Below are 23,892 nucleotides of genomic sequence, written 5' to 3'. Positions count from 1 at the left end.
GTTGGGACTAGAACCTGGGGTAACAGTGCCGCAGGCGGAGGATTAGCCACGTGAGCCACGGTGCTGGTCCATCTAGCCATTCTTTATCATTAAATACAGAGAGACTCTACTTAACATTAAATATAGTGAGATCAAACAATTTAATCTGACATACTTTGAATATATCTGCAGTATATTATCAATATAATACAACCCACTCTAGTTTATATGTAAAGTAAGTTTTTAATATTTTTATTTCCAAGATGTGTTGAAGAATACACGTGCTTTGTTTTTTATGCTATACCCAAAGTATTTTTAAAGTGAAGTTTCTCTTTCTTAATCAAAGTGAGACCTACCTGCAGCTGTTGCCTATGTCAATGAGTTTCAGTACATCTTCAACACACTTGACCTCACGTTCCTGTAATCCCACCACTTGAACTTGCTGTTTTCCATCTTCTAGAACTCTCAATTTTGTTTTCCTATTTAGCAGGTCAAACACCTATGAAAAATCATATTCAAGTTAGGAAACTAGTTTTAAAAAAAAGAATCCGTTTCATAAAAATGAATCATCAGAATAAAAATTTCATGATGAAAATAATGGTCAGAATAATAATATTTAATGGAGTTTTAAATTCATTAAAAAAACATAACATAAATTCTAACATAATATTCCAGATACACATAAAACATTTGTGTGGGACCGTGTTGTGGCACAGCGGGTTATACTGCCTCGTGTAATGTAGGCATCCTATTTCAGAGTGCCAGTTGAGCCTCAGCTGCTCTGAAGCTTCCAATCCAACTTCTAGTTAGTGTGCCTGGAAAGGCAGCAGAAGATGGCCCAACTACTTGGAGTCTTACACCCATGTGGAAGACCAGGATGGTGTTCCTGGCTCCTGGCTTTGGCGTACCCCACACCCTGCTGTTGCAGCTATCTGGGGTGTGAACCAGCAGATGGAAGCTTACTCTCTGTCTCCTCACCCTCTGTCTCTCCCTCTTTCTGTTGTTCTGCCTTTCAAATAAATAAATAAATCTTAGAAACAAAAGTTTTGTAGTAAAGGCTGCACAACAATGTGAGTGAACTTAATGCAACTGAATAGTACACTTAAAATGATAAAATGGTTAAATTTTGTATGTAAATTTTACTACAAAAATTAAAAATTCCCATTTACCTTTCCACTATAAATTTCAAAAAAGGTTGCATATACTTGAAGTTCTAGCTTCTTATAGTTTGGCTTCTTTAGCATTAAAAAGACATCTCGAGCTGTTAAGAATTTCATATACAGAAAGTTGTTAAATACAGCAATATTCTTTTTAACAAAACAATTCATATTTTCTATTTTTAGAGAAGTTAATCTTTTTCTAGGAATACAGCATTTATGATGAAAAATGAAGACTAAAGGGAATATTAATTTTACCAAAAAGTAGGGTTAACAGTAGCTACTCTCCCTTATATTGATAAAAACATGCTACTATTTATCCTTACAAATAACATAAAATTATAGGTAGTAATAATTATTTTCATTACTATGCCAAACAGAATCTTTTTTACATTTTAGTGTTTTGACAGTTAGTACTAACCAACAACATACCAGACAGACTACACTAACATAAACAGGAAAGGACCTCAAAAACTTCATGGAAAAATAGAATTAAATATTTATTCTAGTAAAAAAAAAAATTGATGGGGCTGGTATTGTGGTGTAACAGGTTAAGCGTCTGCCTGCAACACCAGCATCCCATACAGGTGCCAGTTCAAGTCTCAGCTGTTCCACTTTCAATCCAGCTCCCTGATAATGCCCCTGGGAAAGCAGTAAAAGATGGCCCAAATTCCTGGGCCCCTACACCCATGTAGGAGACCCGGATGAAGCTCCTAATTCTTGGCTCCTGGCTTTGGGCTGGCCCAGCCGTGGCCACTGCAACCATTCGAGGAGTGAACCAGCAGATGGAAGATCTTTCTATCTCTCCCTCTCTTTATAACTCTGCCTTTCAAATAAAGAAAGTAGGTCTTAAAATTTTTTTTTGAAACTTATGCCTAGTTTTGTTATAATATGCATTTTCCCAGGAACTCTGAAAAGCACCCTCATATAATGAAGATTTCTATCCCCCAAAATTTAATCTTACAGTTCCTTTTAAGCAATGGATGACCTAACAGTGACATAATAAATAGTAGTAAAGTATTACAGTTGCTGGATAATATCTTAAAGTCTTATTTCAAGCTACCTGAATAATGTCCAAGAATATTACCAATTATATGAAAAAAGGACAGTTACCTGCTAATGCATATATTCCTTTAGAACAATCTTGATTCTTTCCTGAAAAGTCACCACCCATGGTCTGTATTTTAACAAGAGAATAAAGAATAACAGTCATTAATCAGGAGTAAGTTATGAGAATTTAGATCTTAGAATTAAGCTGTAAGAGAGAAAGTGCAGCTTCATACCAGGCTGTAACATGAATGAATTACTTACATGAGTTTTTCCACTTCCAGTCTGCCCATAAGCAAAGCATGTAGCCATCCCCCTTTCAAATATAGTTTCCACCAGCGGTCTAGCAGTAAACCTTAAAAACAGAATGCAGCAGTCAGAACATGTTGCCAGTATTTAAGTGAAAGATAAAAGCAATACCAAAAATACAAAGTTTACGTTATTAATACATAAAATTTACAGCAAGATTTTAAACAAATCTTTTTGAAAAATTTTAAATAACCAAATGGGGTACTTAAAAAAGTTTGTAAAAAATGGAATTTAAAAGTTTATTTTGGTGCAAAAAATTTTGAATGCACATATGAAAGGTCTTCAAAAAGTCTAAGAAAATGCATAGTAAGAAAAAACTATGCATGCATTTCAAAACTTTTACACAAAAATAAACATATCTTCTAATTCCATTTTTCCACCAAGTTTCTGACATACCCTCATATCTGAAAATTGCTTATAGACACTTAAAGCATTTCAAGTAATAACTTCAAAATAAAGAATGGTCATACTACTAATTTATATAAAATGAAAACAGAAAGTTTCAATTACAATTCTGACAGAAAACAAAATCAAAGAGTAGTAACTTCTTTAAAAAAATTTTTTTTCCATTTTATTTGAAAGGCAGAGAGACAGAGAAAGATCTGTTTCACTCTGATACCTGCAACAGCCAAGAGCAGACCAGGCTGAAGTTAGGAGCCCAGAACTCAATCCATGTCTCTCATGTGGGTGGCAGGGACCCAAGTACTTGAGCCATCATCTGCTGCCTTTAAGGACTCACATTAGAAAGAATTGGATGGGAAACAGAGTACCTGATACTCAAACCAAGGACTATGATATGGGATGTGGGCATACCAAGCAGTGTTGTAAGCTGCTGTGCCAAATGCCTCTCCTGGAGTGGTAATTATTCAATGTATTCTAAACCAGTAGAAAAGTGATGACGACTTTGAATATGCATATGCACAGGTAATTTATACTTAAGGGAAAAGAATATAAATAGCGCTTATAGGACACTGAATCTGAGTTGACAGTTTTGATTCAAGAAAAGGATGGCTAAATATGATTAAGTTTTCAAACATATTGGTATAATCCACTAGTAGAGTTGAAATAAAAAGGTACACAGGGGAAAGAAATATGACTTCAGAATGCAGAGCACTGAAAATTACTATTCAAAACAAATCTACAGATGGAACATTTTATATACCTTCACTGATTTTTAAGATAAAACTGGAGAAGGTACAGAATAAAAGGAGAAATTAGAGAATTAGAAATGAGTATGCAGGGCAGCTAACAACAAAGAATGTGTAACTCCTCAATCCACAAAAGTTAGTCTAAGAGATAGAGAATAAAGACAAATATTGGAAAAAAAACCATAAATACAGGGTGAGACACATTCAGATATGCTGAAACATACCCTTATTTACAATGAATTCTTGAAAACTATTATAAAAGTCAAACAGACTGATATTTTATGGGGCAGAAGTAGGAGGAGGTGTGGAGGGACAGGACTCTATTCTCAATAAATTAAAAAATACACAATTCACAACTGTAATTCTCTTTTCCGTAACATTTTTCACAGCACCTTTATGGGCAGCCATATGCTAATTGTGTTTTTGTTTTGTTTTGCTTTCCAACTGAACTCCCAGTTTACTGGCAAAGCCCACTGAAGTTGGTCTCAACAGTATTTCATGTGGTTGGTTTTATTCAAATTAATAAAGGAACAGTGGCTTTTCTATTTACACTTACTGAATTATTTATTTAATGGCAGGTTTAGCTTGTGATTATAAAGTAAATTTAAAGCATGTCATTGTAAAAATTAAAAGGAGTAAAGGAGGGAGGGTAGGGTAAGAAGTATCATTATGATCTTAAAACTGTATTTGTGAAATACATGAAATTTGCTATCTTTGTATAAATAATTTTTTTAAATTTCTTTGAGAGGCAGAGAAAAGAAGAGAGATATCTCTCCAATCTGCTGGTTCATTCCCCAAAGGCCTAGGAGCCAGAAACTCAATTGTCTCCCACATGGGTGGCAGTGTCTCAACCATCTGAGGCATGCATCACCTGTGCACTAGCAGGAAGCTAGAGCTGGAAACAGTACTGGCATCCCAAACCAGGCACTCTGATTTGGCAAGCAGGCGTCCCAAGCAGCATCTGAACCACCGCACCAAACACTAGCTCCAGCAATATTTCACATGTAACACCTTCAGTTACAAGGATTTTTTTATAAATTTTGTAAGGTTTATTTTATTTATTTGAATGACAGAGTTACAGAGAAAGAGGTAGAGACGGAGAGACATCTTCCATCCACTGGTTCACTCCCCAAATAGCCACAAAGGCCATAGCTGAGCCAATCTGAGGCCAGGAGCCAGGAACCTCCTCTGGGTCTCTCATGGGCCGTCCTCCACTGCTTCCCCAGGCACATCAGCAAGGAGCTGGATCGGAAATGGAGCAGCCGGGACCCGAAACGGCACCTATATGGGATGTTGGTGTTGCAGGCTGGGGCTTTAGCCTGCTGTGCCACAGTGCTGATCCCTTTTATTAACTTTTAATGTTTGGCTTTCCAGTCATTTTTATAAAATAAAAGAGCAGTAAAACATAGCACAAGTAATTGTAAAGATACTTCTATGTAGATTAAGATAGCAATGCTGCTAAAACGAGTCTATTATAATATCAGAAATGTTCATAAATTGACTAAAATCTGAATGACATAAAAATTTGGAATATCCATGTTTAATACATGTAAGGCTGGAATTGTTTATAAATTGAATATATAAACATAAAAAAATCTCATTTACTAAAAATGACCCTAAGTTTAAGGATGATAGAAAATATAGGCAAAATGCAAGAGGATTTACAGAACTTTTTTACTTTAGATGGTTGTACATGTTAAAAAGACTTAGACAAATAGTGATTGATGTGTACCAACAGGTATTTCAAATTTCTTTAACAGTAGAATGATTACAACATAAAAACTAAAATCCTCTACCTACTACATCCCATTCCTAGGAGTTATATTAACATTTTTCATAAATTTCTTATCCAAATATATGGTGCACATGTGATACATATACGTTAATCAACAACTACCAATGAAAAAACTATGATTTGGGGGTTGCACTACAAAGAATCACTATTAACATTCACTTAGCATTTACTACAATTTCTTCCATTTAAATCACAATGAAGAAGTTTATTATATCTCCAGAGAGCCATACCAAGAAAACATTAAGTTTCAGTACGAGAACAAAACTCAGACTTAAAATGAATTTACCTACCTGTAAACCATTTCATTAGGAGCTGAGTCATCAAAGGCATAATCAAAACGAAATGTTTGGTTTTCTAGGTACCTTGTTAAATCTACTTTTTGTTTTGGTTCATGTACCATCACAACATCTTTACTAGGGATTGTGATTACATCAAGATCTTTCATTTGAGTTTCTGAAAGAATAAATGAAAATCAATGCTCAGTGATCTTCACAGCATTTGACTTAGTGTACAAAAATTATTTTAAGAATAATTCAAATAAAAACAGTATATTTCATAAATGTAAAATCCAAAAAAAAATGCCATTCAGTAAGACAGAATATTTCAATAACAAAGTAAAAAAATAAATCAAGATTTTTATGAAGCAAGAACCATGAGTGGAAATAATTCAGAGCACTGCCAAACCAACAGGTCTAGCCACAGAAATGTGTAGAACAGTCATGTACATATGAAATGAAAGGACTTACATTTTAACTGTTCCAAACCAAATTTATTTGTGCTAATATCAAAATACATTAAGAGTAACATAAAAATCAACCTTGTGTTAGAACACACTAAGCAGCCTACCTTTTTTATTGAGTGGTCGTTTTCTCACACAAACACATATCCTATGTTCATCAATCTAGGAATAAACGATATTTTATTTCAGTGATTATCAACAATTCTATTAAATCCTAACACCTGCCTAACAGAAACGTATTTTTGGTAACTGACACACATTCTTATTTTATTTCTTCTTTTTTCTTTTGGGAACAGTTTTAACAGAGTCAGAACTAAGGAAGAGAGAATAGTTTTACTGGAGTTGGCTAGAAAAATGACAGTCACCAATTAGACAAAACTATCAAAAGAGAATGCTGCAGGTTTTAAACAGATTCTGAAGATAATTTCAAAATATTATAAAAACCTCACTGCTTTAACAAAGGCTCCGATTCTACTTCTGTCACGGAGAAAAGAGCTGTGGAAGCTATGGGGTTCTTGTCTTCACGCAAGAAAGAATTCAGGTGTGAGACAGAGAGTGAAGTACTAAGGTTTTAGTGGGGACAGGGCATCCGTCAGACGAAAGGGACCGATAGAGAGCGCCCAGTCCCTCAGACTGCAGGAGAGCGAGGTTACACAGTGGAATGCAGAATACACCTGGGCAGGCCAGGCGGCCGGCCCAGCAGAGAGCAGAGGGCTGAGCGCACTAACACACATTCTACTTCTGCTGGGTCAGATGGATTATCCATTCTGAGTACCAATTACTCACAAAAATATCCCTTGTGTAATCAATTCTCATTTTTTAATAGGAAAGGAATTGAGCAGTAAGTGAGTAAAGCATTTTTTCCAGCAGGTCTTTCATTCACTGAAGTCTTCAACAACCATCATTTACTACTGAAGGTTAGAAAAACATTTACTTTGAGTAATAAGTTAATTAACAGCAAACTAGAACGATGGTAGGATCTACAGTGCAAGCCAAAGAGGAGATATACTTGAAATTCAAATTAAAGTACAAGTGGTGGTCAGAAAGTAAAAGTGGGGTTTCCGACATGGCTCCTTTAAAAAAGGGCAGACCCTCCCTTCCACAGGAGGTTTTGCTCTGAAAAGGACGTCCATATCTATCACTTTTATGCTCTAATATATCAAATTATAGGGGATAAGCATAAATATGTAAGTTTTCTTGATCTTAAAATTTGGGAAATGAACACCCATAAGGAAGGGGAAACTATACAGCTAAAAACAATATAAATTTAGTCAGTATAAAACACGTTATTATTTAGAGCAAAAAAGAGTCCCAAAACAATCGTTTACAAATAAAGAACCTTACAGGATCTGCTGTTGTTAATGGTCTATAATCCAAACTTCCTCTAAAGTCTCTGATCATACACATAATTTCGTAATTCGGATTTGTAGCATCAACATCCTATTAGAAAACAGAATTGATTATAATAATGCTATATGTTGCATGTATGTCATACATGATCTGAAAATTAGAATTGTGGCATTTTCTCATGACCAGCCCAAAACTCAAACTGAAGATGTGATCCTGTTAACTACAAAAGAAAGATTTCTGATTAAAGCCATCCTCTACCTATTTAAAAAAAACCTATCTGTTATACATATACTTTAATTATCCTAGAAAATGAAGGAAACATGGGACCATTATTGTGGCACGGTGGGTTAAGCTTCTGTCTGCAACACTGGCATCTCACTCACAGATGGGCACTGGTTTGAGGTTTGGATGATCTGCTTCTGATCTAGCTGCCTGCCAATGCAAGCACCTGGGAAAGCAGCAGAAGCTGGCTCAGTCTTTGTGTCCCTGTGCCCACAGGGGATACCTGGATGGAATTCCAGGCTCCTAGTTTTAGCATAACACAGCCCTGGTCATCATGGCCATTTGGGGAGTGAATGAGTGGATGGGAAAGTATCTTTTTTTTTTCTAACTCTGCCTTTCAAGTAAAGAAATAAATAAATAATTTAAAAAAAGGAGAATGGAGAAAAAGAAATAGTGCTCATTTAAAACTGGCAAGGAACACTAGAAAGGTGGGAATTCCAGAAAAATTCATTTAGAAAAATTCATTTAATCAGTCTTTTTTCAATTTCTTAAATCAGTGTTTCAGCAAAGGAGAAACACAGATTCAGTTGTGTTCACTTCCTATTTTTGTTGGTTCACTGAAAAAATGTAAGGCATGGGGCTGGCGCCTTGGCTCACTTGGTTAATCCTCCGCCTGTGGCGCCGGCATCCCATATGGGCACCGGGTTCTAGTCCTGGTTGCTCCTCTTCCAGTCCAGCTCTCTGCTGTGGCCTGGGAAGGCAGTGGAGGATGGCTCAAGTGCTTGGGCGCCTGCACCCGCGTGGGAGACCAGGAAGAAGCACCTGGCTCCTGGCTTCGGATCTGCGCAGCGCTGGCTGTGGGGGCCATTTGGGGGTGAACCAACAGAAGGAAGACCTCTCTCTGTCTCTCTCTCTCTCTCATTGTCTGTAACTCTACCTGTCAAATAAACAAATAAAATCGTAAAAAAAAAAAAAAAAAAAAGAAAATGTAAGGCATGGTGAAACAGCCCTAAAGTAACAGCAGACAGAACTTAAAGGAAGCAAATGCCAAGATTTTTTTTTTTATTTTTTGAAAGGCAGAGTGGACAGTGAGAGAGAGAGACAGAGAGAAAGGTCTTCCTTTTTGCCGTTGGTTTATCCTCCAATGGCTGCCGCGGCCAGCGCACCGCACTGATCCAAAGGCAGGAGCCAGGTACTTATCCTGGTCTCCCATGGGGTGAAGGGCCCAAGTACTTGGGCCATCCTCCCCTGCACTCCCTGGCCACAGCAGAGGGCTGGCCTGGAAAAGGGGCAACCGGGACAGAATCCGGCGCCCCGACCGGGACTAGAACCCGGTGTGCCGGCGCCGCAAGGCGGAGGATTAGCCTAGTGAGCCGCGGTGCCGGCTCGCCAAGAATTTTTTTAAAGATTTACTTATTTACTTCAAAGTCAGAGTTACAGAGAGGCAGAGGCAGAGGCAGAGATAGAGAAGTCTTCCATCTACTGGTTGACTCCCCAAATGGCTACAAAGGCCAGGACTGGGCCAGACTGAAGCCAGGAGCTTCATCTGACCCTCGCACATGGGAGCAGGTACCCAAGGACCTAGGCCATTCTCCACAGCTTTTGCAGGCGCATTGGTAGAGAGGTGGATTGAAGCAGAGCTTCTGAACACAAACCAGCGTCCATACCTACTATGCCACATCGTCAGCCCCCAATAAACCTTCTTCTAAGAAATATTTCCAACTACTTCCATTGAAAAGCAGAATGTGAAGTGAGACTTAAGTGGTCACCAAGTCAAAGTATGAAGTACCCACAGGAAACACCAGGTGGCATCTGTGCTCACCTATTTTATGCACTATAAAAGCTGATTTATTCAGGTTCACTATTACAGTGCGTACACAACTGAATAACATGACATGTGAACTAGTAGTTTAACACGGTTAAGGGCATTTGAATATATTACTAAATAAACAACCTTACGTTTTATTACAGGAAACAAGTTTTAAGAATATAATAGATACAATATTAGCAGTAAGCATAATGGAGGAGTTATATGAACAACAAAACTTCTACTATGTGAAGACCTGTAAACGGATTTAAAAAACCCACCTGTCTCTCCAATTTTTCTATTCTATTAAAACTTTCACTACCACCTAAAGGGAATGCCACAGGGACACAATGGAGATCACCTCTCAGCATCCAGGACAAATCTGAATTCAAGAATTTCTCCCCTTCTTCCTTTTGACTTTCATCACTTTCTCTGATAGTCTCATCCTTGACTGATGCATGAACAAAAGTAAACACATGTTTATGTTTATGTTACACATAAATGTTTATGTTACACACCTGGGCTCTTTTTTCTCTAAGTTCTTGCTGTTGCAGTCTCCTTTTTTCTCGTTTTTCTTGTAATTTTTCTACTTCTTTCACACAATTAGATTTTCTACGTGCTGAAAGAAAAAGATAAGCTATAGAAATATAGTTTTCTTTGTAGAGTACTGTAATTACAAACATTTTATGTGTCCCTTCACCACACAGACCAACAAAGAATACAGTGATGAAGCATGACTTTAACAATCATGTGAAATTACTTATGAGCTGCTTTTAACAAAACTGGGAACAGGACAATATACAAATGAGAGTCAAGAAAAAATGACTCAAACATACTGATACATGTCATCTCTTGGTTTGGGATCACAGATTTTTCATTGAAAGGAACAAGAAACACAAGATTTTCTTCTATCTCACTTGAAAAATTATCATCTGGCCAGAATTTTAAATTCAAAGCAAGTTAAATATTCTAATTTTATATTTACAATTTTTTCTCCAAGATGCACATTTGGAAACTCAATTAACAGACTAAGGTAATGAGAAAAAATTAAATTTTTCACAGTAGCAAAACAAAATCTGCAATCAAGTTTGTAAATGATTCTGTTTACCATTTGGGGACTTATATATAAAGGTGACCAAGAGAGAATACATGTATGTCTAAAATGACTGAATTCTTTGATATGTAATTTACATACAAGGGGGTCCAAATTCCTTTTTTGCAGCTTGAACTGGAGATATATCTGAAACACTACCATTCTGTTGTGCAGAAGACGACTGCTCAGGAAGCTGACTAGGCCGTGCACGTGCAGAACCAACCACTGTGTGTGAAAAAATTTAAATTAAAAAACAGAAAATTAGTAAAATTTGACCTTGGTAAAAAGAAGACACACCTAAAAGAATCTGAAACTTAAATGCTGCATTAGCAGATTACCAAGTTTCCTACTTATATATGCGTTAAGAGAATATAGGCAGTTTCTGTCCAATAAACTGACATAAACTGAAAGAGGTTTTCAAAATACTATGCACAGACTTACCTTCCACCAATGCAATTTTAGCTGTAATACTCAACCTGGATAATTTACATAAAAACCAAAGTCAAACATGATTTTTAATAAGCACTTAAAAATTGATTGACACTATTTAGATATATAGAACATAGAACTGAAAATTCCTTCATTGCTTCCAATATTCCAATATTATTCTTTATTCCTCAAACATAAATCTTCAGTAGAGAATATAGGTATTTCCCAATGTAGATGTTATAAAATTGGAAAAAGGAATCTAAAATTAAATATAAATAACACATTTTACAAAGAAATGCAATTTTTCAGAAGACTCAGATAGTCTTTAAAGGAAAGACTTTTCCTCTACCTCTAAGGTCTCCTCTACTCCCTCTGGCGGTCCTGTTTGACTAGCCAAAGACACACAGAAACATTATCAGAAAGGGTACTTCTGAATGGTTAAATGTAGAAATTAATTACGCTTTACATCTTATGGCTGAATACGGAAGACTTGTAGTTAACTACAATTTATGCCAATTAAACTCTGTAACTGATTCCAAAGCTAACCATTATCCTTTTTTGGAAGCCCTTTAGCCAGAAAATCATGGCAAATGTGAAGATTAAATACATTCTTGGAAATTCTATCAACTGACTCCTTGCCAACTGCTTTCCTTCTCATACACTCTCTTCAAATATACTGAGTAGTTGAAATTAATAAAAGATGACATTTAATGGGGTTTATATTCATCACAGCCATTTATAAGTCATCTTTTTTTATGGACATCACTGCACTAGGATATCAGGAAGATACCACATTTTAAAATGAATCACATAAATTTAAATGAATAACAACATCAAGGATGTTTAAGTAATTTTTTAAAATTTACTTTTATTTATTGAAAGCCAAGAGACAGAGAGGGAAAGGCAAAAGAGGGAAAGAAGGAGACAATAAGATCCTAAGCAACATTCTGAACTCTGCACCACACACCTGTTCCAGTATTTACTTTTGGTTTTCCTTATTAAGGACATACTAAGAAGTAGACAGGCAAATTAAGAGATAAATTTTTACTTTACCTCTGTTATCTCTTGGGGGAGGGTCATTTTTAATAGAAGCCACAGTTCGTCGATTCTACAAAAGAAAAAAAGTTTGCTCTATTTTTTCTCTTCATGCCAGGATTTCATATTCTTTGACAGGCAGAGTTAGTGAGACAGAGAGAAAGGTCTTCCTTCTGTTGGTTCACCCCTCAAATGGCTGCTACGCTGGAGCTACGTCGATCTGAAGCCAGGAGCCAGGTGCTTCCTCCTGGTCTCCCACGCGGGTGCAGGGCCCAAGCACTTGGGTCATCCTCCACTGCACTCCCAGGCCACAGCGGAGAGCTGGACTGGAAGAGGAGAAACCAGGACAGAAGCCAGTGCCCCAACCGGACTAGAATCCAGAGTGCCGGCGCCACAGGCAGAGGATTAGCTTAGTGAGCCGCGGCACAGGCCAGGATTTCATATTCTTTTAATTAAACAAAAAGCAGACATATAGTAAAATAAAATGAAATTGAAAAAAAAAAAAAAAAAAAAAAACCTCAAAATTTTCTGATGAGTTACTTCCATAGCTATCAAGTCAGGTTCCTTTATATATTTTTCTTCCTCCCCCACACCCAAATAACATTCAGAAATTAATATGAGCCGGGCCCTATTCTAAGGACTTATTATTAACTGTGCTTATGGTGCAGTGGGTTAAAGCCCCAGCTGCAGCGCCAACATCCCATATGGGTGCCAGTTCGAGTCCTGGCTACTCCTCTCCGATCCAGCTATCTGCTATGGCCTGGGAAAGCAGTGGAAGATGGCCCAAGTCCTTGGGCTTCTGCACCCGTGTGGGAGATCTAGAAGAAGCTCCTGGCTCCTGGCTTCAGATCGGTGCAGCTCCAGCCATGGAGTCCAACTGGGGAGCGAATCAGAGATGGAAGACTCTCTTTCTCTCTTTCTGCCTCTCCTTCTCTGTGTAACTCTGATTTTCAAATAAATAAATATTAAAAAAGCAAACCAATAAATCCTTTAAATCTACTCTCCACAGCATACCAATTTCAAAGCAGTGCACACTTGTGTATACACACACACACACACACTCCTTCCTCTAAATTTCATCACACCAACCTTTACAATTTTGTTTACTTTGGATGAAGATGTTGGAGGTGGAGCCACTTCTGGACTGGGTTCAATTTCTTCATCAGGTACGAGGTCAGGATTAAGTGAAAAGATGCTTTCCAGGTCAATCTATTTAAAATTGATATTGTAAAAGAGTATTTTGACAAATTAATCTTTTATTTTTGAAATAAATTTAGACAGAGTAATTCTTAAATGAGTTCAGCATAATGAATGGCATTGCTTTGCAAAATAATTATTTATAATTATAGTCCATATATATTTAAAATATATCTCTTAAAATAGTATATAATCTGATTATATAAATAGCTAACACAGTGACCAACAGAACCAATTAGTTTTACAGTAACTTTCAAATGTTTTGAGTTGGGTTAAAATAGTATATTTCATCTAGTATAATAGGAGTGACATGTGCAATTACAAAAGGTATGTAAGAAAGAATCTGATTGAAAAGTTTAATCATTTCAAAATTTTCAAGAAATTATAAAGAATACACATACTATATGAAAGGTACACATTTTTGTGTTTTCTTGACTGCAGGACTACAAATAGAATTTAACTTAATGATCATACCTCTTTGCCTTTTGTATCTCCATTTTCTATCCATTCAACAGTTACACTTTCATTATCTTCATTTAAAGATGTTACCATTGCTTGATGTATTCGGCCTAAGTGGGAATAAAATACATATTTTTAAAGCTACAAATTACGGCATTCCTAAACACTGTCAGATATATTTTTATAACTTAAAAAATGATTTAATAAATGACTACCGAACACAGAAAAAAATCATAAGCCAATTTAATACTATACTTATATATTTTCACTCATCATTTTTAAAAAATTATTTTTTATCCCATACTGTGCAAACCGATGAGATTGTTTTATATATTCTCAAAATAGTCATTTGAAAGGCAGTGTGACAGAGAGCTAGCGAAGAGACAAAGAACAAGAGGTCTTGATCTGATGGTTCACTCCTCAAATAGCCAGAAAGGCAGGGGCTGGGCTAGTCCAAAGTCAGGAGCACCACCCAAGTCTCCCGCATGGAAGGGGCCCCAGTACTTGGCTCATCTGCTCCTTTCCCGGGCATACCAGCAGGGGGCGGGATCCTGAACCAGTGCCTTGATATGGGATAGCAGAGCCCATGTGCACCTGAGGAGGCACTAGTGATTGCTTGAGTAACTGGGACACTGCTGCCCATGTGTGAGACCTGAACTGAGTTCTAGGCTCCTGACTTCAGCCCGACAAGCTTCAGCTAGCTGTTGTAGGCATTTGAGGAGTGAAACAGTGGATGGGATATTTCTGTGTTTCTGTAATTAAAGTAATAAATAAAATTTTAAAAAAATCAAATGTTCTCTTTTAGACGTTATCTATCTAAATCTATTTTACTCCTTACTTTGCCTGACCACTCCAGTCTTCGCTTTCCCACTCTTAAAAGATTGTATATCTTACTGGTTAACAACTATAGAGCCGGGGCCAGTGCTGTGGCATAGTAGGCTAAGCCTGCAGTGCCGGCATCCCATATGGGCACCAGTTCATGTCCCAGCTGCTCTTCTTCCGATACAGCTCTCTGCTATGGCCTGGGAAAGCAGTGGAAGATGGCCCAAGTGTTTGGGCCCCTGCACCTGCATGGGAGACCCGGAAGAACTATCTGCTCCTGGCTTTGGAATGGCCCAGCTCCTGCCATTGTGGCCTTCTGGGGAGTAAACCAAGCAATGGAAGACCTTTCTCTCTGTCTCTCTCTGTAATTCTACCTCTCAAATAAATAAATAAAATCTTAAAAAATACTATATAGCTAAATAATTTTAAATTATTACCTAATATTCCATTATATTTATCACAAGAATGTTAACCTTTTGGTTTTTAATGTTTTCAAGGTTCGTTCCCAGGAGATTTTTAATTATTATCATTTATTTATTTATCTGAGAGGGGGGAGAGAGAGAGACCCTTCCCAAGTGCCTGTAATTGCTAGGCCTGGACTTTATTCAAAACTGGGAGCTAGTAACTTGACCTAGATGGTGGTAAACCAATCACTTGCACCTTCACTGCTGGATTAGCAGGAAGCCACTGAAGTCAGGTGTGGGGAGCAACTCGGACTAGACTAAGTTACTGGAATTAAGACTTATTCTATGCATCTGCTCTCCCACAATATGGCACTGGGAGAGGAGAAAACAATTTCTACACAGCTGCCTCTCGCCAACTTGACTGATGAGCTGCAGGAGCTGATCTTGCTCCTGATTGGAGGAGAGCAGCGTGCTCGGCGTGTGGGTAGCAGAGTTGGGATTGGTGGAAGAGGACTATAAAGGAGGAGAGAGACAACATGCACCAGGAACATCCGGATAACATCTGAGCAGCCCCCGAGAGAGCCGGCCGGCGGTGTGCCGCTCCCCCGCAGAAGCGGGGAAAGTGGCAGGGGGAGCCGCCCCTCCACGGAGGTGGAGGGGTCGGCAGCCAACCCGGGAAGGACCAGCAGCAAACCCGGGAAGGGCCGAGCAGACAAAAGAACAGCGCAGGGTCTAGTGTCGTTCCTCCATGAATGGGGGAGCGACAGTCAGGAGTCAGGAGTCACCCCTAACCTAACTCTCATGTGAGATACGAGAATCTTAACTGCTACCCTAAATGCCCACCCTGCAATGTTTTTACTATTATAAACAATGCAACTGAGGCCAGCGCTTTGGCATAGTGGGTAAGCAACCGCCTGCATATGCATCCCATATGGACGACAGTTCAAGTCCTGGCTGTTCCACTTCGGATACAGCTCTCTCCTATGGCCTGGGAATCCAGAAGATGGCCCAAGTGCTTGGACCCCTGCACCTGCATGGGAGACCCAGAGGAAGCTTCTGGCTTTGGATTGGCACAGCTCCTGCCATTGTGGCCATCTGGGGAATAAACCAGAGATGGAAGACCTCTCTCTACCTCTGCCTCTCTGTGACATTGCCTTTCAAATAAATAAATGAATGAATAAAATCTATCTAAAAAAAAAAAAAATAAAGCCACTGCCTATAGTGCTGGCATCCCATATGGGCACTGGTTTGAGTCCCGGCTGCTCCACTTCTGATCCAGCTCTCTGGTATGGCCTGGGAAAGCAGTAGAAGATGGTCCAAGTCTTTGGGCCCTGCACCCCTTTGGGAGACCTGGAGAAGTCTCTTGGCTCCTGGCTTTGGATTGGAGAAGCTCCGGCTTTTGCAGCCAATTGGGGAGTGAACCAGCGGGCAGAAGACCTCTCTCTCTCTATCCTTTTCTCTCTGTGTAACTCTGACTTTCAAGTAAATAAATAAATCTTAAAAAAAAAAAACCCAATGCAATGAATACTACTATATATCTGTTATTATACATTTGTCAATTATTTCCTTAGAACAAATTCATAAACATGCACATTTTTACTTATTTCATCAATTTCCACTTATTCTTCTATTTAGCAGTCAGCAAAAGGTAGGAACTCTGTCTATATCTGTATCCTCAATATAACCTAATAAAATGTTTAACACGAAATTTTCATATGAATTTCCTAATGAAATACTTAGGGTACCTATAATTTACTTTAGGATAATTTACAGCTCTTTAAATGTCTAAAATAAAAGATATGCAGGTCCTCCAAAAAGTTTGTGGAAAACTGAATTAGTTTATTTAGGTGTAAAAATGTATATTTATGCATAGTTTTCTTCTTCTTCTTCTTTTTTTTTTTTTTTTTTTTTTTTTGACAGGCAGAGTGGACAGTGAGAGAGAGAGACAGAGAGAAAGATCTTCCTTTTGCCGTTGGTTCACCCTCCAATGGCCGCCGCGGCAGGAGCCAGGAGCCAGGTGCTTTTCCTGGTCTCCCATGGGGTGCAGGGCCCAAGCACCTGGGCCATCCTCCACTGCACTCCCTGGCCACAGCAGAGAGCTGGCCTGGAAGAGGGGCAACCAGGACAGAATCCAGCGCCCCGACCGGGACTAGAACCCGGTGTGCCAGCGCCGCTAGGCGGAGGATTAGCCTAGTGAGCCACGGCGCCGGCCAGTTTTCTTCATAATACACATTTCTTGTGAACTTTTTGAAGATCCTTGTATGTAGTACATAAGACAATATTATTGTAATAAGGCATAGGGTATCATTTAAAATATACTGTAATAATTAATAGTAATTTCATATATAAACATATTTACTAAATTATTACAGTGAAAGATATAAGGATAAAAGGTAAAAGGAGGAAGAAAGAGCACTGGACACGGATGCAGATCTGAAATCCAAGAAAGGAAGGGGACTTGAAGCAGGCTGGGTAGACAAAGCCTCAGACCTGGATGCAGATCTAAGCAAGTCTTGGCCAACACGGCAGGGAGCTCTGGAGCAGACTGCCCCTTAGAGGTCCTGCACTGGCCAAACTGATATGCTCTCCCTCTTGCTGCGCTTTGTTGGAGGCTTCCCAAGAAATGTGAAGTATCCCCCTAAAAGCTAAGGATCCAGAAGGCACTAACAGCTGGAAGCTGTCAGGTATCCCCTACTCCCTGAAAATGATGTTCTTTCTTAGAGGGACATCGTAACAGCATATCCACATAGTTGCCAGAGAATGAAAAAGAATGAATTCAGTTAGTAGTGAAAATGAAGGGTGAACCCCAAAGAGCCAGGAGAATCCCCATCCCATTCTGTGAGGAGGAGCTACAAATGCTGCGTCAAACCCTGCCTCCCTCAGTCACTGTGTGCACAACAGGAGGAGTAAGGGTGAGACCTAGCAGCCACCTTCACCTTCAGCGCCTCAGTTACTTCACAAGGACCAGCAGGGCACACGACTACTGCAAGGAAGGTTTCGGGAAAAGTGAAAGGGATTAATGTAAGACCATGATACGAATTCATCAACATGAAGGAAGGCATTCGAACCCAGGCTAAAAATATTTGAACACCAGATTAATAATCCTCAGCAGGAAGCTGAGAGGCTGTGAATGAGGCTGTTGAGGAAAAATGTGGAGATGAGTCCCTGGCAATCAGCAAAAGAATTACCAAAATAACAAGAATGAGGGAAACTGTGCAGATTCCAAAAGGCAAGACCATATCATTGCTACTCTTAGGCATTTACCACAGTATTCCAACCTTCCTGGGCAACCAGGAGTCACTTAGGATACTGATAATTTGGTGTGCAAAAAAGGTAGACCACCAGGGCAAAGTTATCCCTGATAAATTGTAACCTATGGTCTTCTATCCAGAGACAGCACAGAGAGATTGGTAGTGACAGAATAAAGAAAATCAAAGAGAAACCACCCAATTTGAGCAGTCTGTTCAACACTGGAACCTCCACAACTTTAACTGCCAAGGCAGACACCCAGAAAGCCTAACTACCATAAACAGGGTCAAAAACAGCCTGATCCACTCACTACTCAAGACTCAACTAAACAGATGCTGAGCAGGGGAGGACTGAGAATATGTTGTCTTATTTCTGTTAGAATCTAATCTCCAAGGCTGGTGCTGAGGCATAGAAGGCTAAGGCTCTGCCTGCAATGCCGGCATCCCATATGGGCACTGGTTTGTGCCCTGGCTGCTCCATTTCTGATCCAACTCTCTGCTAATGAGCCTGGGAAGGCAGCGGAAGATGGCTCAAGTGCTTGGGCCCCTGCACGCACACAGGAAAACTTGAAGAAGCTCCTGGCTCCTGGCTCCGGCCTGGCCCAGCCCAAGCTGTTGTGGCCATTTGCGGAATAAACCAGCAGATGGAGGATCTCTCTCTGTCTCTCTTCTCTTTCAAATAAATCAATAAATCTTAAAAAAAAATAAAATCCAATCTTCTCATCCAACAACAGATGAATACAAATTTCCAGCAGTAAGAAGTTAATAAGAATGCTAGAGCTGAATGAAAGCTTAAGGGCTTGCTTTGGTTGGCAGAAAACCAGAAATACCTGGGGGCTTTCGTTTTTAACAAAAGACATCTCTAAGGAAAAGATTTTTTTATAAAAGCCTGAATTTTCCCAAAATGTATTTAAAGATCGAGATCCGGAAGAAGCTCCTGGCTCCTGGCTTCAGACTGGCTCAGCTCTGGCTGTTGTGGCCATCTAGGGAATGAACCAGCAGATGGAAGACCTTTCTCTCTGTCTCACCCTCTCACTGTCTGTAAGTCTACCTTGCAAAAATAAGTGAAATTATATATGTGTGTGTGTGTATATATATATATATATATATAATCTATTTGAAAAGCAGAGCAACACAGAGAAAGGGAGATATGGGTGTCCCAAGCAGCAACTTAACCCACTGTGCCATGACTCTCATCTCTAAAGAAAAGAAAGAAAAAAAAAAAAGTGGGGCCGGCGCCACACTAGGTTAATCCTCCGTCTGTGGCGCCAGCGTCCCATATGGGTGCCGGTTCTAGTCCCGGTTGCTCCTATTCCAGTCCAGCTCTCTGCTGGGGCCTGGGAAAGCAGTGGAGGATGGCCCAAGTGCTTGGGCCCTGCACCCGCATGGAGACAAGGAGGAAACTCCTGGCTTTGGATTGGCGCAGCTCCAGCCGTTGCAGCCATTTGGGGAGTGAACCAACAGAAGGAAGACCTCTCTCTCTCTCTCTCTCTCTCTCTCTCTCACTGCCTATAACTCTACCTCTCAAATAAATAAATAAAAATCTTAAAAAAAAAACATTTATATATAGTTTTCAATTCTGATACTCAAGTACTTCCTAACTGGAATAAAAATTTATAATTTGATATTTTTGGCCGGCGCCATGGCTCAATAGGCTAATCCTCCGCCTGCGGCGCCGGCACACTGGGTTCTAGTCCCCGTCAGGGCACCGGATTCTGTCTCAGTTGCCCCTCTTCCAGGCCAGCTCTCTGCTGTGGCCCGGGAAGGCAGTGGAGGATGGCCCAAGTACTTGGGCCCCTGCACGCACACAGGAAAACTTGAAGAAGCACCTGGCTCCTCGGCCGCAGCACGCCAGCCACAACAGCCATTGTGGGGTGAACCAACAGCAAAGGAAGACCTTTCTCTCTGTCTCTCTCTCTCTCTCACTGTCCACTCTGCCTGTCCAAAAAATATATATATATATAAAATTTGATTTTTTCAAACGTCAAATAGCAAGCACCAGTTAGCAAAAGTGCTAAATTATAAAATTAGAAGAGGAGCAGGTATATCTGAGATCTTTCAAAGGAAATCATGATATGGTGATAACATGCAGGGTAAGAGCAATGTTCCGGACCTGGGGGATTGGGAGAATGATAGCACTGAACAGAACGATGAGATATTTTATCCTAAGTCTCATAAGAATCATGCAAGGATGTTAATAAGACTATTACAGATCCACAACTTAACTCAGAGACAAATCACCATTGGAAATATCTTTTCTTAGAACCTGGGATAATCCTCCCATATACTATTCCTCCAAATACTATTCCATTTCTCTGGTACGTTGGAGAAAATTCCTGTATTCTGTCTTCACTAACTCACTGTCCTTTGGTACTCTGAGTCCCCATTTACTCTACTGTGAATTAAATCTTGTATTGCCTCGTTTAAAAAAAAAAAAAAGAAAGAAAAGAAAAGAAAAGAAAAGAAAAGAAAAGAAAAGAAAAGAAAAGAAAAGAAAAGAAAAGAAAAGAAATCCCAAACACTTGTGAACCAATTACCAGTCAGGTTAAAAAAACAATACTTTTAGACTCCATATACCCATCTCCCTAACTGAATCTCCCTCCCCAGGGGCAACTGCTACCCTATGTTTAAGGTACTATACTCTAGCTTTTCTTCATATTTACCACCTATAAATGTACAGCGTGCATGTGCCCATGCGCACGCGTGCATACACACACAGGCATACACATACAAAACACAATAGTTCACCTACTTTTAAAAACATAGATGCTGGGTACTGCATCCACGTGGAGACCAAGAAGCTCCTGGCTCCTGGCTTCAGATGGGCCCAGCTCTGGCCATTGTGGGCATTTGGGGAGTGAACCAGCAGATGGAAGACCTTTCTTTCTTTCTCTCCCTATGTAACTCTACATCTCATAAAAAAAAAATAAAACATGAACTAACATTACATAGACTCAAGCACTTGGGTCATCTTCTACTGCTTTCCCAGGCCATAGCAGAGAGCTAGATTGGAAGAGCTGCCAGGACTAGAACCAGTAGCCCAGTGCCCATATGGGATGCTGGCACCACAGGAGGATTAACCTACTGTGCTACAGCACCAGCCCCAGACTTGTTTCTATCAACATTTTTTCTGAGATTCATTGTATGAGTGTACAACCACTATATATGTGTGTGTGTGTGTGTCACTCATTTTTACTACTGTATAGTATTTCATGGTATGAATATCCCAAAGTTTACTCAACTACTCTACTGTTGATGGAAATTTGAGGTTTTTGTTTTGTTTTTGCTGTTAAGAACAGTGTTGGGGCCAGCGTCTGGCACAGTGCAGTGGGTTAAGCAGCTGTCTGCAATGAAGGCATCCCACATGGGCGCCAGCTGAATCCCAGCTGCTTCCTTCTTATTCAGCTCCCTACTAACATGCCCGGAAAAGCAGCAGGGACAGCCTAAGCACCTGCTCTCCTGCACCTGTGTGGGAGACCTGGATGTAGCTCCTGGCTTCTAGCTTTCGCCTGGCTCAGTCCCAGACCTTGTGGCCATCTGGGGAGTGAACACGGTATCTCTGTCTTTCTCTGTAACTGCCTTTCAAGTGAGTTTCTAAAAAATCTTAATAGGTGCCGGTGCTGTGGTGTTGTAAGTTAAGCATCTGCCTAAGGCACCAGCATACCATATGGGCACTGGTTTGAGAGCTGGCTGCTCCACTTCCAATCCAGCTCCTGCTGATGGCCTGGGAAAGCAGTAAAGACCGCCCAAACGCTTGGGCCCCTGCACCTTCATGGGAGATCCAGAAGTTGTTCCTGGCTTCAGCCTGGCCCAGCTTTGGCTGTTGCGCACATTTGGGGAGTGAGCCAGAGAATGGGGAAGACCTCTCGCTGTCTCTTCCTCTCTCTCTCTTCCTCTCAAGTAAATAAATAAATCTTTTTTAAAAATTTAATAAAAAAAAAGTATTACAGGATTCCAAGGTGGCCCAATAGGGAAAAGACATACTGCTTTAGACAAAGGGAAAATGTCATGAGAAAAGTGGAAGAACTGCATCCCCAGGGGAGAGCTGGAGAGAAATATGCGGTGGAATCCTACAGAAAGTGGGATGCGGTGGAGCACAGAGGAAGGTGCAGACATACCGCAGTGAGCACGGACGCCACACGTGACCACTACAGTCAACAGCTGGAGGATACGCCAGCTTTGGAAAGCGATGTGAGAAGACTGCAGCAGCCCATGCCACTGGTGATACTGCCCGAGGGAGAGCCTTGCGGACCACACTCTCAGTCTGGCCTGGAGCCCTAACGGAGGGCAGGGTGCCCACCTAATCCAGTAAAGGAAAAGCACATGTCTTTTTCCCCAGCACCCAACAAGGGCACCTGTCAACTGATGGGGAAAAGGCATTATTCTGACACCAGTAGTGGCTACTGAGGCTCTTGTGCACGTGTGTGATCAGGGAGTTGTAACAGAGGGAAAAGTCTGCATTTCCCACTGACTTCGAGTCTGGCTGAGAAGGTTGAGAGGTGGCTGGGCACCCACTTAGGAATGTGAGGTGCCCCCATCTTCTCAACATATCAAAGGCTCTAGAGCTTGCTCAAACTGCCAAGGCAGAGAACCCAGAGGCAGTTGGCTCTGGGAACATCTCTGCTCTGTGTGTGGACGGAACAGGCTAGCGGGGCAAAGATCCTCTGCATCCCGTGTCTGTGGGAGCCTTGTGTGCTGTGATTGTGGGAACCCTTCACAACAGAGTGCATCGTGTAGTTGGGTCTCTAGGCAGTGTGGAGACTCAGAGCTCCCTGCTTGCCTGGAGTGGGTCATTGCAGACAGATCCATGTTCACACTGAGGACTGCACAGATCCTTTATGCAGTTCATGATGCAGCGTGGTGAGTGCTAGACCCACTGTGAGCTAACCCCAGGCACTGATCACCTTGGAAGAGAGGAGGTGAGGGTGTGACTAAGCCTACAGAAGTGATCGGACCCTCCCCACTGCAGACAATAGATGAGTTCTACCACGCCCAACTTGGGAGTCACCCTAGATACTCTGCCCACCCTGGATCACTGCCCACACCCAGCACCCACCTCTGGGTATTTGCAGAAGGAGTAGACACTCCACTAAGCTACAGAGGCAAAGTTCAAAGAAAAATTCATCAAAGGAGAAAACCAAGTACTTCCACAAAAGCCTAAAAATAAACACAGAAATTCAAGAAACAAGAATAAGGAAGATAACATGACTCCCCCAAAGGAACACAACAATACTTTCATATTAGAATGTGAAGATGAAGAGATTGATGAAATGCCTGAAAAGGAGGAGGCGGAGGTGGAGGCGGAGAAGATTGGAAAGTAAGGGACATCCAAGTATACAAGGCACACAGAACTCCCAAGAGACACAATCAGAAAAATCTTCACCATGACACACTGTAGCCCAACTTTCAACAGTAAAACATTAAAAAAAGATCAGATGTGCACTAGAGAAATGCCAAAGGATCTTCAATTAAAACTTATAGCTGATTTTTCAGCAAAAACCCTACAGACTAGGAGAATGGAGAGACATAGTCCAAGTCTCAAAAGAAAAAAACTGTCAACCCAGAATTTCGTACCCTGCAAAGCCATCATTTATGAATGAAGGTGAAATAGACTTTCTATAACAGAAATTGAAACAATTTTGTTACCACTTC

The 23,892-nt window shown here is 40.3% G+C and overlaps 1 protein-coding gene across 13 annotated transcripts in view; it reads right to left on the bottom strand.

The window, feature by feature from the left end:
• The window catches only part of KIF2A (kinesin family member 2A), a 79,828-nt gene that overhangs the window by 18,800 nt on the left and 37,136 nt on the right, over positions 1 to 23,892 (bottom strand). For 5 of the 13 annotated variants that reach the window (XM_051853726.3, XM_051853731.3, XM_070056742.2 and 2 more), the window contains 12 exons: positions 13,782 to 13,876; positions 13,200 to 13,319; positions 12,129 to 12,183; positions 10,749 to 10,871; positions 10,072 to 10,172; positions 7,519 to 7,614; positions 6,282 to 6,336; positions 5,726 to 5,888; positions 2,448 to 2,538; positions 2,250 to 2,313; positions 1,149 to 1,240; positions 336 to 478 (listed from right to left, as the gene is read on the bottom strand). In XM_051853726.3, the coding sequence (XP_051709686.1) occupies positions 336 to 478; positions 1,149 to 1,240; positions 2,250 to 2,313; positions 2,448 to 2,538; positions 5,726 to 5,888; positions 6,282 to 6,336; positions 7,519 to 7,614; positions 10,072 to 10,172; positions 10,749 to 10,871; positions 12,129 to 12,183; positions 13,200 to 13,319; positions 13,782 to 13,876 (1,198 nt within the window). The remainder of the gene's footprint in view (positions 1 to 335; positions 479 to 1,148; positions 1,241 to 2,249; positions 2,314 to 2,447; positions 2,539 to 5,725; positions 5,889 to 6,281; positions 6,337 to 7,518; positions 7,615 to 10,071; positions 10,173 to 10,748; positions 10,872 to 12,128; positions 12,184 to 13,199; positions 13,320 to 13,781; positions 13,877 to 23,892) is intronic. The other 8 variants (XM_051853729.3, XM_051853732.3, XM_089313223.1 and 5 more) reach the window with 3 other exon arrangements.

This window comes from Oryctolagus cuniculus, chromosome 14 (assembly GCF_051225735.1).
Source record: "Oryctolagus cuniculus isolate XC-2025 breed Fujian yellow rabbit chromosome 14, ASM5122573v1, whole genome shotgun sequence".
NCBI classification, from domain to species: Eukaryota; Metazoa; Chordata; class Mammalia; order Lagomorpha; family Leporidae; genus Oryctolagus; species Oryctolagus cuniculus.
This window is presented reverse-complemented; position numbering and strand designations above follow the sequence as displayed.